The sequence below is a fragment of the Lycium barbarum genome, chromosome 12 (genome assembly GCF_019175385.1).
Source record: "Lycium barbarum isolate Lr01 chromosome 12, ASM1917538v2, whole genome shotgun sequence".
NCBI classification, from domain to species: domain Eukaryota; kingdom Viridiplantae; phylum Streptophyta; class Magnoliopsida; order Solanales; family Solanaceae; genus Lycium; species Lycium barbarum.
Window position 1 is genome coordinate 77,277,191 of NC_083348.1, and position 13,586 is coordinate 77,290,776.

The window sequence follows — 13,586 nt, forward strand, 5'->3', positions numbered from 1 at the left end:
ATGTAAATGCTGATTTTTTAGGCTGCCACATCACCCTTATGCAACTATGCGATCATTCAGTCATATAACAAAAGCAAACCACTATCAACCACATGTATCATCTATAGCATAACAGTACTACACTATTCGTAAAACGTACTAGATAATAATCCAGATCGCTAGAGCATAATAATAAGTCTTACGTAACAATAATTGAGCAACTTTAATTTAAGAATCAAGGAACAAGATAACATAACGACTTAAGAATAATAAGGAGTGTCAAATGGGCGCGAAGTTGGCTGATTTTGGGCGGGTTAAAATGAATTGAGCTAATAAATGAGCGGGTCTTTAGTCTTTATCCAGACCCGATTTAAAAAATAAGATCACTTCTTATGGACTCGTTGAGAATGATTCTGATCTAGTTCATGGCCTATCAACTCGCTTAAAGATTACTTTGGCTGAGATGGGCTTGGTTAAGACGTGCTCAATAATGGGTCATAACCCAATCTGCCCGACACTTGTCAAGTTTTAGTTATTTTGTTTGCTTTCTTATAATTTGTTTAATTGCCAAACATACAGTCAAACAATGTTTTTTTTTTTTTTTTAAAAAGAAAATATTTTAAGAAAGTTTATCATGAGTTAATCTGGACTATGTATGTCTAAATCAATCTAACTTTTCGATGAACTAAATTGGATGGGTCAAAATAGACTGAATTAATAAATGAACGGATCGATAACCTACCTAAATTTGGCATATTGGACGAATCATGTGTTCATGGCCTAGTTTTCCAATGGTGGTTCACCGGATCAAGTCATCAAGCTGTGTGTGGCAAAACATGCCAGCGTCGTCTAACATGGCAGAAACATAACAAATGCCTTTTCCATTTTTGGTAATATAACCTGGATCTAGGAGAGATCATAATCTTCAATACAAAAATAGAGAGATGGGGAATGCATGCGTACGTACGTGTGTGTGTGCGTACGTATATATGGTTGTTTTCAAGAAGTCACTTAAGTAGGGGCGGTCTTTTAATTTGCAGTTGTGTCTCATTTACGATAATCCTTCTTTAGAAAGAAAAAGGTAGGAAGACTCTCATTTCTTCCTCCCACCATGAGTTGTTGGCCTTATATCGATGACTTTGAAGACATGACATTACGATATATAGAAATGGAGCTACCTCCTATCAGCTGGTGTTAATGCAAAGCTGATTATATTGTTGACAACTTGGCACTGAAGTCACTGGATTCTAATCCGAGACGGGTCCAAAATTTAAGTTTATATATTCCTATAGTGATCTCAAATTGCTATTATATAATGTAATATATAGTGCATGTAGATATTCATTGAAATTTTTAATAAGGAAAAGGTGCAAATATACTCCTCAACTTTGCTATTTGGAGCAAATATATCCCCGTTATAAAAGTGGTGTAAATATACCTCTGTCATTACAAATGGTGCAAATATACCCTTTTTTATGACAATTTAAAAAAAAAAATTATTTAGTTTATTTTTTAATTAAAAAAAATACCAAGTGGCTTTAAAAAAATGTCTACCCATTTTTTTGAGTATACATATTTTTCTAAAGCCACATATAATTGTTTTTTTCCTGAGGGTCGGGTCTGATTTGTTTAAAAAAATGGGAAAACTTTTTTTTTTTTTAAAGCCACAAAGATTTTTTTAAATGAACTAGACCCGACCCATCAGAAAAAATTTACCATGTGGCGTCATAAAAATATGTCTACTAAAAAAAAGTGTGTAGTCTTTCTTTTAAAGCCACATGACATTGTTTTATTAATTAAAATTAAGCTAAATGATTTTAAAAAAATATCATTAGCGAAAAGGGTATATTTGCACCATTTTGTAACAGCAAGCGTATATATACCCCACTTTTTTAACGGGGGGTATATCTGCTCTAAATCGCAAAATTGAGCGGTATATTTGCACTTTTCTTATAGTCTTGAAACAATCCTATTGGTTTAGGCGGACTCTGTAACACCTCGTAGCTTCGGGCGAAGATTTGACTCGTAAGATGATAATATAATGGAACCAATATGAGGGTTATAAGACGTGTTTTGAAAACTAATCAAGTCATAAGAAATGTCTTTGGGCAAAGCAAAGTTAGAAGCCACTCTACGGGGCATGTTTGCAAGTGAGTTTGTAGAAGATTTTACTTCCAACGGCCATAACCCCTTTATTAATTAGGAATTTGGGAAAACTTCCTGAATGAAAGTTGTATCCCTTTGAAATACCTTTCCAATGGTATATTATGGGGGTGAAGGGGACATCTATACAAAAAGTTATGACAATTTTAATGAAGGATTACAGAGCAGTCCATTCACTGGTCATGTTATACGAACTGGTTATACGACCCATATAATTTTATACGGACTGTATAACTCGTCCGTACTTCATGAAACCTCAACCCGACGTTCTGTTTTGTGCCATGCTAAAATATGGTCTTATTATACGGACCGTATAACTTTATACGAACCGTATAATATGTCCATATAATTTCCGCCTCACTTTTGTATAAATTCAAGCCTTGAGTTCTTTTATTTCATTATTCACAATTCCAAGCCGTAGCATCAATCCAAAACATCAAGGTAAGTCAATCCAAACCCTTCCAACTCAATTCTAACATATACTTTAATAATCTAAGCAAGAAATCATTGTTCCTAATCTAGGGTTTTCAAGAAAACCCATCTCAAGGTTCAAGAATCAAGATTTAGGAAATCTTCTCCAAAATTCAAGTCTTTAATTTAAGTTTTGGAGCAATTAAGGTATGTAGAACTTCCATCCACATGTGGGAATCTCTACGTTCTTCCCCATGCTCCGTTTCTTGATATTCATGAAGTTCAAATCCTAGGGCATTAAACCCAACATATTGGTAGCCCATATTTATGTATTTATGTATACGAATTTTGTATCTATATTCGTTATTGTATTCCTAGTCTTCCATTACGGTTATTAGGAACCCTAGCTTAATCCATGAATCATAAATTCTTCCTCATGTGTTCTCATTATGTTTATATGAAATTTTATGATTTTTATCTAGCAAGTTACAAGCATGTTTTCAAGTCAATTATATATATAATCATGAACTATTGTTATTACTCATGAATCAAGAACATGTTTGCAAGACTATGACAAGTTATCTCATGAAACCATATTACAAGATATTTCATGAAACCATGTTACAAGTTATTTCACAAAAATCATGGGCTTCTTAGCCAACTACATCATGTTCATGTTTTTGGGATTTGCTTAGTTAACCGAGAAGGCTCAGTAAAGCCTGAAACTACATAGCCACCGTAGGATAAGGATTGTCAGCAAGGAGGCAACACCTTTATTATGCAGTTTGGATCCTTACATGCTTATTATTACTTAAATCTCATATCCTTGGCAAGGTGTGTGTGTTCTGCTGGTAGGACGCAAGTACCAGATCATGTTGTCGGTTATACTATAACATATCCCACGTTACGAATAGTTTTATATACATGTATTTCCATTAACTTTCGTCCAAACTTCTCTCTAACTTTCTCTCTCCTCTCTCTCCTCTCTCTCCTCTTCCCTTCACCATTAGATCTGAGATTTAGATCAGATTAGATCTGATATCTGATATTTCAGATCCTTTTCCGGCCACTATCACATTCAGGTAATACCGGCGACCAGGTAACGCCGGCGACTTTTCCGGCTACATTTACTTTGCTTTCGCTTTTTCCTTTTTCTTCTCCTCTTCTTCTTCTCTTTTACTTTTTTCCCTTTTTATCTGCCGGATAGCCGCTGCTCAGTCGCCGGCGAATTTTTCCGGCAAATTTTCTGGTTTTTTCGCTGTGAACAGTACTCCGCGTGAACAGTACTCCGCGTGAACAGTACTCCCGACGTTAACAGTACTCCGCGTGAACAGTACCTCCGACGTGAACAGTATTTTCCGGCGGCGAACAGGTTCATTTCGATTGGAGTTGGTACCTCCGGTTCTCATATCTATGCTTTGTTCATACATTTGTAGCTACATTTGCTGACTTTAGACCTTTGACTAATTTATTAGTTCAAACGCGTTTTCGTGGCTTTGGATATTGATGGTAGACTAGGGTCATGTTCTCGTTCAGGGACGGGGACGGGGACGAGGGTTAGGAGGAGTAAGTGGGTTAAAGGAGCATCTAGACTGAGAGTAGGTTCTTGGAACATTGGGACGTTAACGGGAAAGTCCATAGAGCTAGTTAAGACCCTTAAGAGGAGGAAGATTAATATAGCTTGTGTCCAAGAGACCAAATGGGTAGGACCTAAAGCTAAGGAGGTAGACGGGTATAAGCTTTGGTTCTCTGGTAGATCGAAGTATAGGAATGGGGTAGGCATTTTAGTAGATAGTGATTTAAGGGATCAGGTGGTGGAGGTTAGGAGAGTCAACGATAGGATGATGTCGATTAAGGTGATCGTTGAAGGGACCACTTTGAACATTATTAGTGCTTATGCGCCGCAAGCGGGCTTACGCGAGGAGGAGAAGAGGCGCTTTTGGGAGGATTTGGACGAGTTAGTGGGAGGCATACCGCCTACTGAGAAACTTTTCGTGGGAGGGGATTTCAATGGGCACATCGGGTCTATTTCGGGAGGTTATGATGATGTGCATGGAGGCTTTGGCTTCGGGGACAGAAATGGAGGAGGAGTTTCACTTTTGGATTTCGCAAGAGCTTTTGGGTTGGTGATAGCCAATTCGAGTTTTCCAAAGAAGGAAGAGCACTTGGTAACCTTCCGTAGTTCGGCGGCTAAGACTCAGATAGATTTTTTACTTCTTAGGAAGGATGATAAAGGTTTGTGTAAAGATTGTAAGGTCATTCCGAGGGACAACCTTACAACCCGACATAAGCTCTTGGTGATGGATTTAGGGATTAAGATGACGAGGAAGAAGAGGGTCGGGGATGATCGACCTAGGATCAGATGGGGGAGTTTGACCACGGCTAGTGCCCTGGAGATGGAAGAGAAATTGAAGGATATGGGGGCCTGGGATAGTAGTGGGGATGCGACCAGTATGTGGGATAGGACGGCTAGTTGTATTAGGGTTGTAGCAAGGGAAGTGTTGGGAGTCTCGACAGGTAGTCGTGGTCGGCATCGAGGGGACTGGTGGTGGAATGGAGAAGTGCAAGGGAAGGTGGAAGCAAAGAAGATGGCGTATGCGAAGCTGATAGAAAGCAAGGATGAGGTGGAGATGTGGACGAATAGGGAACTTTATAAGATAGCGAGGAAGGAGGCGAAGTCGGCGGTTTCGACGGCAAAAACGACAGCTTTTGAACGCCTCTATGCTGAACTAGAAGAGAAAGGCGGGGATAGGAAATTGTTCAGGCTAGCCAGGGTGCGGGAGAGAAGGGCGCGCGATGTGGATCAAGTGAAGTGCATTAAAGATGAGCATGGAAAAGTATTGGTAGAGGAGACTCTCATTAAACAGAGATGGCAGTCATATTTTCACAAACTCTTGAATGAAGAAGGGGAGAGAGACATCGTGTTGGGAGATTTGGAGCATACAGAAAGGCGTCACGATTTTGGGTATTGCAGGAGTATTAAGGTTGAGGAGGTTAAGGGTGCTGTCCGTAGGATGCGCAGGGGAAGAGCGACCGGACCTGACGAGATCCCTGGGGAATTTTGGAAGAGCGCGAGCTCGGCAGGTTTGGAGTGGCTGACTAGGTTGTTTAATGTCATCTTTAAGACGGCAACGATGCCCGAAGAATGGAGGTCGAGCGTAATGATCCCTCTATACAAAAACAAGGGGGATGTCCAGAGTTGCGAAAACTATAGAGGTATCAAGCTACTAAGCCATACTATGAAAGTGTGGGAAAGAGTGGTGGAGATGAGAGTGAGGAGAGGCGTGTCTATTTCAGAGAACCAGTTCGGATTTATGCCGGGACGCTCAACTACAGAAGCCATTCATCTTGTGAGGAGACTGGTGGAGCAGTATAGGGAGAGGAAGAGGGACTTGCATATGGTACTCATCGACCTAGAAAAGGCTTACGATAAAGTTCCAAGAGAAATCCTATGGAGATGTTTGGAGGATAAAGGTGTACTTGTAGCATACATTAGGGTGATCAAGGACATGTATGAGGAAGCCAAAACTAGAGTAAGGACAGTAGGAGGGGACTCAGAGCACTTTCCAGTTGTGATGGGGTTGCATCAAGGATCAGCTCTTAGTCCGTTTTTATTTACCTTGGTGATGGATAGATTGACGCGACAAATTCAAGGTGAGGTGCCATGGTGTATGCTTTTCGCGGACGACATAGTCCTGATCGATGAGACTCGTAGCGGAGTTAACGCTAAGCTGGAGGATTGGAGACATACCTTAGAGTCTAAAGGATTTAAGCTGAGTAGGACCAAGACAGAGTACTTAGAGTGTAAGTTCAGTGAGACACCCCAGGAGGTTGGCGTGGAAGTTAGGCTTGGTGCTCAGGCCATCCAAAAGAAAAGTAGTTTCAAGTACCTTGGGTCTATCATGCAAGGCAGCGGGGAGATTGACGATGATGTCACACATCGTATTGGGGTAGGGTGGATGAAATGGAGGCTAGCTTCAGGAGTGCTATGTGACAAGAAGGTGCCACCACAACTGAAGGGCAAGTTCTACAGAGTGGTGGTTAGACCGGCTATGTTGTATGGGGCGGAGTGTTGGCCAGTTAAGATCTCTCACGTTCAAAAGATGAAAGTTGCCGAGATGAGAATGTTGAGATGGATGTGTGGGCACACTAGGAGCGACAGGATTAGAAATGAGGCTATTCGGGATAAGGTGGGAGTGGCCTCGGTGGAAGACAAGATGCGGGAAATGCGACTAAGATGGTTTGGGCATGTGAAGAGGAGAGACATAGATGCCCCAGTGCGGAGGTGTGAGAGGTTAGCCATGGATGGTTTCAGAAGAGGTAGGGGTAGGCCAAAGAAATATTGGGGAGAGGTGATTAGACAGGACATGACGCAGTTACAGCTTACCGAGGACATGACCTTAGATAGGAAGGTGTGGAGGACCCACATTAGGGTAGAAGGCTAGTATATAAGTCTCGTTATCTTTCCTTATTAGTAGGCGCATTAGCGCATTATAATTTCTTGTGCTTTGATTTATGTTATTATTTGCTACTTTCTGTACTTTGATTACTCTATTTTATCTGTGCCGCTTTCGTGATTTGCATTTCCATATCGCTTTGAATTCCTTGATTATCCTGTTTTACTGTGTCGCTTGCATTATTGCATTGCAATATCGTTTTAAATCTTTTAACCTTATCTGACCCCCTTTTTATGCTTCTATTGAGCCGAGGGTCTCTCGGAAACAGCCATCCTACCTTGGTAGGAGTAAGGTCTGCGTACATTATACCCTCCCCAGACCCCAAGATGTGGGATTTCACTGGGCTGTTGTTGTTGTTGTTGTATTTCCATTAATTTCCTGTTTTCAGACTTTACTCACGTTTCATGCTCATATTCAAGTTATATTCAGTTTCAGTTCATGTCCTATACCTATGTTGTGCCATGTTCTTTATTTCAGCAGGTTTTACATACTAGTACTATTCACCATGTACTAACGTCCCTTTTTGCCCGGGGCTTGCACTTCACGGTGCAGATATCGATTCTCAGGAGCATACACCTGCGCAGTAGGATCACCTCAGTTATCAGCTTATTGGTGAGCCCCACTTCTCTCGGGGTTCAACATGGAGTTTGCACTAGTATTCAGTTTATGGTAGTCCAGGGCCATGTCCTGGTAGTTAGTATTCAGACATGTTTTAGAGGTTTCATAGTAAGATGTTAGTTCACGGAGTCAATTGTGCTTTTATGATTGCAGACTATTACATTTTTCATGATTTTTCATGCTATGAGATTACTTCAAGACTTTATTCCGCAATTACGTTTTCATGATTCATTTAAATTGCATCATATAGATTATGTTGTTTTGATTCCCATGTTGACAAGCAAGCCATGAGGTTCACTCGGACACATGCAAATAAGGCCCGAGTGCCGTGTTACGCCCAGGCCATGGTTCGGGGCGTGACAAACTCACATACTTATAGATTTGGCTTAGGCTATATATAAGTGTTAGAAATTCACTAAGTACAAATAATAGATTCTGCACTAAGTAAATTTTATGAAACTGATGGAGTTATTATTTTGAACCCATAAATTTTACATCTAGATCTTTATTTCATGCGCTTGGCTTGAGAACCAACACCTTGGGCGTCTTCTCTAATCCTCTTCGACCACGTGCACTTATACTGTCCATTTACCAAAATGATGAAACAAAGAATTCATATAATTAAGTAATTAAATAAAAATGTATTTTTTTAACAATATTCTGGTTTGAGTCTCATCTCCACTCATTATTAAGATAAATTTTTACATTTTTTACTCATAAAAAAATATATATCTGCAGATAAAGAACGTGTTGAAAACATAATTAAATTTAAAAAAAAAATGCTTCTCTAACAACACACGTGTGTTTTGTTAAAGGTATAATTAAGTAAATAGTCTAAGGATTACAAACCAAATTAAAGTCAACACCTAGAAGAAGAAAAAGAAGGAAAAAAAAAAAACTTTATCTATTCATAGTAGGAAACGAAATCATATTAAAATTTCAACCTTTACATAAATATATTACAGTATTCATTATCTTCATAAACAGATCACTAGTGTGAATATTACATTTTAAGAATCAAACAACAATTAATTAATAATCTAAATGAAACCAAATCACCTTTTAAATTATATATAAATCCATATTTCCCCCTTAATATATATCTACATCCTCCAAGCTGGGTAAACTGGGATGCTTTGTTCATTCCTGAAGAAATTTTCAGGATCAACCTTAGTCTTGATCTTCACCAACCTGTTGAAATTTTCCTTCTTGAAGTACTTGATCCCATACACTTTCCCTTCAAAGTAACTCAATTTCCCATTGTGTGTAATACCTATATCAAGATCCCTATAATTCAAATATGCTAACCTTGGGGATTTTGACACAAAGGGTGTCATATATTCATAAAGTACTTTTGTCAAGTTGAGGTAGTGGTTTGCAGCCTCAACTCCTTTCTCATTCCAATTTGTTGAATATTGAATCTTGGCTATATTTCCAGCTCTATGGGGCATTGGCTTAGCAAAAGGTGAACTTTCACTCATTTTCCCACCATAGGGATTAAACGTCAACATCGTTGGGGTTTGTAGCTCTATCATTTTCTTGAATATGAACTCTAGCCCTTCTTTTGACATTGGTTTTTGCAAGTAATCTGATTTCCTTTTCAAATATGATAGGGGAGGTGACCTACTTAGCAAAGCATCAATTGGGGTAATTGGCAAACTTGTATAGTAAAGAACGGATTCTATCCAGGTCATCTCGATGCAGTCCTTTCTTTCTAACCCTAATTCTGGGAAACTTCCGTTGAGAAGTGACAGAAGTCGGTTTGAGTCTCCGAGAAATAAAGTAAAGAAAGACACCCTTATGGTTTTCTCCGTGGTACGTGTAGTGCTATTAACTACGTCAATGATCAATCTCATGAAAAGGTCATTGTCCCACTTGTCCGCGCGACGTTGCCATATGTAAGCAAGGTCGAGCGCATTTTGGTCATAAAATCTCTGGACTCGAAAAACTGTCACCTTTGGTGGGACTCGAACCAACTTTATTTTATATGACAAGACGACTCCATAACTTACCCCTCCACCGCCTGTTATGGCCCAAAATAAGTCCTCCCCCATGGACTTACGGTCGAGGATTCGACCATGAACATCGATTAATTTAGCATCATCGATGTTATCGACCGTCAGGCCGTATTTCCTTATCATGTTACCGTAACCGCCCCCACTAAAGTGGCCACCAACGCCCACGGTGGGACAAACTCCAGCGGGGAAGCCATGCACGTTGCTTTTTTCGGCGATTCTGTAGTAAACTTCACCAAGTGTTGCACCCACTTCAACCCAAGCCGATTCGTCCTCAATGCTAACGTTTATAGACCGGAAATTGAACATGTCAACGATGAAAAATGGTACGTCCGAGACATAAGAAAGACCCTCGTAGTCATGCCCACCGCTCCGAATTTTCATTTGCAAACCTTGTGATTTTGCACAAATAATTGATGCTTGAATATGAGATTCATGCTGAGCAGTGAGTATGAAGAGAGGTTTCCTTGTTGTGGACTCATTGAACCTTAAATTTCTTATGTATTCTTGCAAAACAGATGGAAATGAAGAATTATTGGGAGAATACACTAGTGAGGAAATTGGATACGAAGGGTTTGAATTTGTTTTAAGACATTCAAGAAATGTTTGGTTTTCATGGGAAGGACTTATTGAAGTAGCAAGAACAAGAAAAATAATAAGGGACGAGCAGAATAGTGGAATTTTCGTCATTGGATAAATTTGATGTGATTTTAATGATTCGCTATATGGTATTTTATAGGGAATTGTTGGGCTAATAAGTCAATGAAACTGGTTTGAAAATTAAAAAGTTAACTTAAATATCATATCTGCTTCCAATTTGACCAGAGAAAATTCAAAGTAAGATATAAGAATCATACCAATATTATATATTAGGCTTTGACATTCTAGTAGATGCATTAATTTGCTTACTTTCTCATCATCATCTAATTTGTGATACTCGTTTATCTAATTATTATATTATATAAGGTAAGATCGCGGCCAACTGGTTGACATCTCAAGCTCTGAAGCAGCCGCCGGGTAGTGACCTTAATTAGACACGTTTCCATGGAGTATAAGATAGGTATATTGTAAGAAAAAGTCAAATTAATGCAATGTGAATTAAGAAAAAAAAAATCAGGTAATAGACGACACTCCGATAAATTAGTCAATTCTCTACATTTATTTTAAATTTTCAACTTAAAATTTGGTTGTTTAGCTTAGAAAAGTTAGTATAAATCTCATCATATATATCTTATACACCGCGACCAAGTTAGAGTTCTAAGTTTTCGTCAAAACTTTATATTTTTGTTGAATACACTTGATAGCTATAACTAAATCAGTAAACTGACTTTTCTAGAATAATCTACTCCCTCCGTCCCAATTTGTTTGATACTTTTCGTTTCTCGAGAGTCAAACTGAATTGTTCTTTGACCGTAATTTTGTCATATGTCTTTTAAATATTTTAGATTATTAATTATAGTGACTTATAGTATTTTTTACGTAATTTCTAAATATATAAATTTTATTTCGAATTTTCTTATGATTCTATGTCTAAACACACGATCATAATTATGAAATTTGACTCTCGAAAAATAAAAAGTGTCAAACAAATTGAGACAGCGGGAATATACGTTTTTGCATTCGCCTCTGCTTAAATACAAATATGTAACTATTATTATGTATCGTGCACAACACTTCTATTTAATGCGTGCCTCACTTTCTGGTCAACTCTTAAAATTATTTTATTACTGGAAAATCAATTATTTACTTGTACAAAATGGTTTCGTTTAAATGATCAAAGCTTTTCTTGACTTAACTTTATATAATATCTTTTTTAGTAAAGCCTTATGTTAACAAAATCATCCGAAAGATGGTTTCCCTAAAGAAAATGATGTTCGCTTTTAGATTTCTAATAATTAACGACACCGAATTTTGGCTAAGATTAAACATCAAGAAGAAATTTCAAGATAGCAAACATTCTCTACAATTTCTCTTAGATTCAAACCCATAGCTGATGATAGAACTAGAATAGATATTTTTTGTTTCCTACTTACACGAGCCCATATCCTTGCTTCTTACCCTGAAAAAACTGGGACACCTTACGTTCTTGAACCGATAACCATCTTTCGGCTAACCTAGCCTCCTCCGTCCCTCTCTTTATCTATTTTTCGAAAATTAGAAGACAAAAACAAAAGTAATAAAGTTTATTATCATACATATCTTTCTCATGTAAAAGATGAATAAGTCCATTTATTTAGTTCTACGGTTTTACATTTCGTCATGTGCTACGTAATAGTTTCGTTGGCAAAAGCTTCATGCATTTTGGACTTGGTGGGTTCATGCCCAATTAAGCATCCTGTCTTTGGCGATCGAGGCCAATATGTGTCTCCAACTCAACTTATGACTTTAAATTTTGCTATTAGCACTTGATAATTATCTAGAACTTGAAACCAAAATAAGTAGTACTAAAAATTAAATGGCTAGTCAAGGTCAACAGACAACCATGCATGCCGCTCCACCAGCTCTCCGTTAACATCCATCGCACAAATGAGAATTTGCAAAGGTTAAAGTTATCTCGAGGGACTTTCACATCTTACGCGGATTCAGAATTTAAATTTTATGAGTTCAATCTTAAAATTCTTAATGAATCCATTATATTTTTAAAGTTATGGGTTCATATCAACTATTTATTTATAATTTTAATAAATTTTTACACAAAAATTTAAACACCGCATCGAAAGTTTGGGGTTCAATTGAGCTCCTACCTTATAGGCTAGATATGCCATTGTCTTTAGTGATCTCAAAAAAATAGTTCTTTGTCATTATCATTTTGTTTCTCGTTAGTATTTTGAGTTATGTCGTTATATACGTATGAATCCGTTAATCATGGACTAAAAGTGATCCTCTATCATAAAACGTAAAAGACTACTAATGTATAGGGTTATATATCAAGAATCAAAATAGATCTAACTATACTTAGGGAACTATTTTGTTTTATTTCTTCGGTTTAAACCGATATTTTTAAAAAAAATCGGTAGTTTTTCAAATTTTTGCACAGATTGTCTTTGGTACGGACTGTTGTTTAATTTTTTGTCCCTCATATTTGTAGTCTTTAATTTTGTCTCTTTGGTCTATTTAATGAGAATATTCAGATATACTTCGCTCCGCATCATTTCTGTAACATTTTATCTTCGGAAACTAAACTTTTGTCTTGCTCGACACAAGTTTTATATAAATTAAGTTTGCGGCATATGTTGTGTAGTATATTTCAGGTGTATTGAGTGTTAAACATGTTTCCTTTTCTGACATAACTTGTTGGATGGCGAGATACATATTTCCAAGCTAAACACTTACTATGTTGGCCGAAATTTAATTTATGCCGCATCAAAAGTGCTGAAGGATAAAAATCAAAGACCACAAATTCAAGGGCCAAAAAATTAAAAACCATCCCGAAATAGAGACAAACGACCCCAGCCCTTAAGCATTAGTTTCTTAGCACATTCATTAAGCCCAACTTTTTTCATTTTTCTTTTGGGCAATTTGCACGATTGTCTATCTTTGGGGGTGGTCTTTAACTTTTATCCCTCAAATTGCTGGTCTTTAGTTTTTGTTCTTCACCTAAAATATCCTGAGGTTTTGGATTAGAATCCCGGCTTTGTCATAAAATAAAAAAACATTCACAAGGCAAGATTTTACAAAAAGTTTGTCTTATGCGGTAGACTTTGCCTTGCAAAGCCTTACCTTGTAATTTTTTTTCTTTTGATTGAGCGTGAGTTCAAACCCAGAACTTCGAGAAATTTTCAGCCACTTTTTTAAGCGAAGGATAAAAATTAAAGACTAGCAATTTGTGGGACAAAAATTAAAGACCAGTGCCTTTGAAGGACAATCCACAAAAAATTGTTTTGTTTTTCGACTTGGCCCGTTTGATTGATTTATAGAAGCCCACACCAGTAAGTCCATACCT

General features: G+C 37.7%; 1 protein-coding gene across 1 annotated transcript; it reads right to left on the bottom strand.

Moving 5' to 3' along the window:
• Positions 1-8,559: 8,559 nt before the first annotated feature.
• Positions 8,560-10,360, bottom strand: LOC132622056 (berberine bridge enzyme-like 8). The gene has a single exon (XM_060336575.1). It carries the CDS (start codon positions 10,331-10,333, stop codon positions 8,732-8,734), a length of 1,602 nt encoding a protein of 533 aa, XP_060192558.1. The 5' UTR covers positions 10,334-10,360; the 3' UTR covers positions 8,560-8,731.
• Between the last annotated feature and the right edge of the window lie 3,226 nt (positions 10,361-13,586).

What these genes read in the sequence shown, in the direction of transcription:
- LOC132622056 (XM_060336575.1), bottom strand. Translation starts at nt 10,333, where the DNA reads ATGACGAAAATTCCACTATTCTGCTCGTCCCTTATTATTTTTCTTGTT.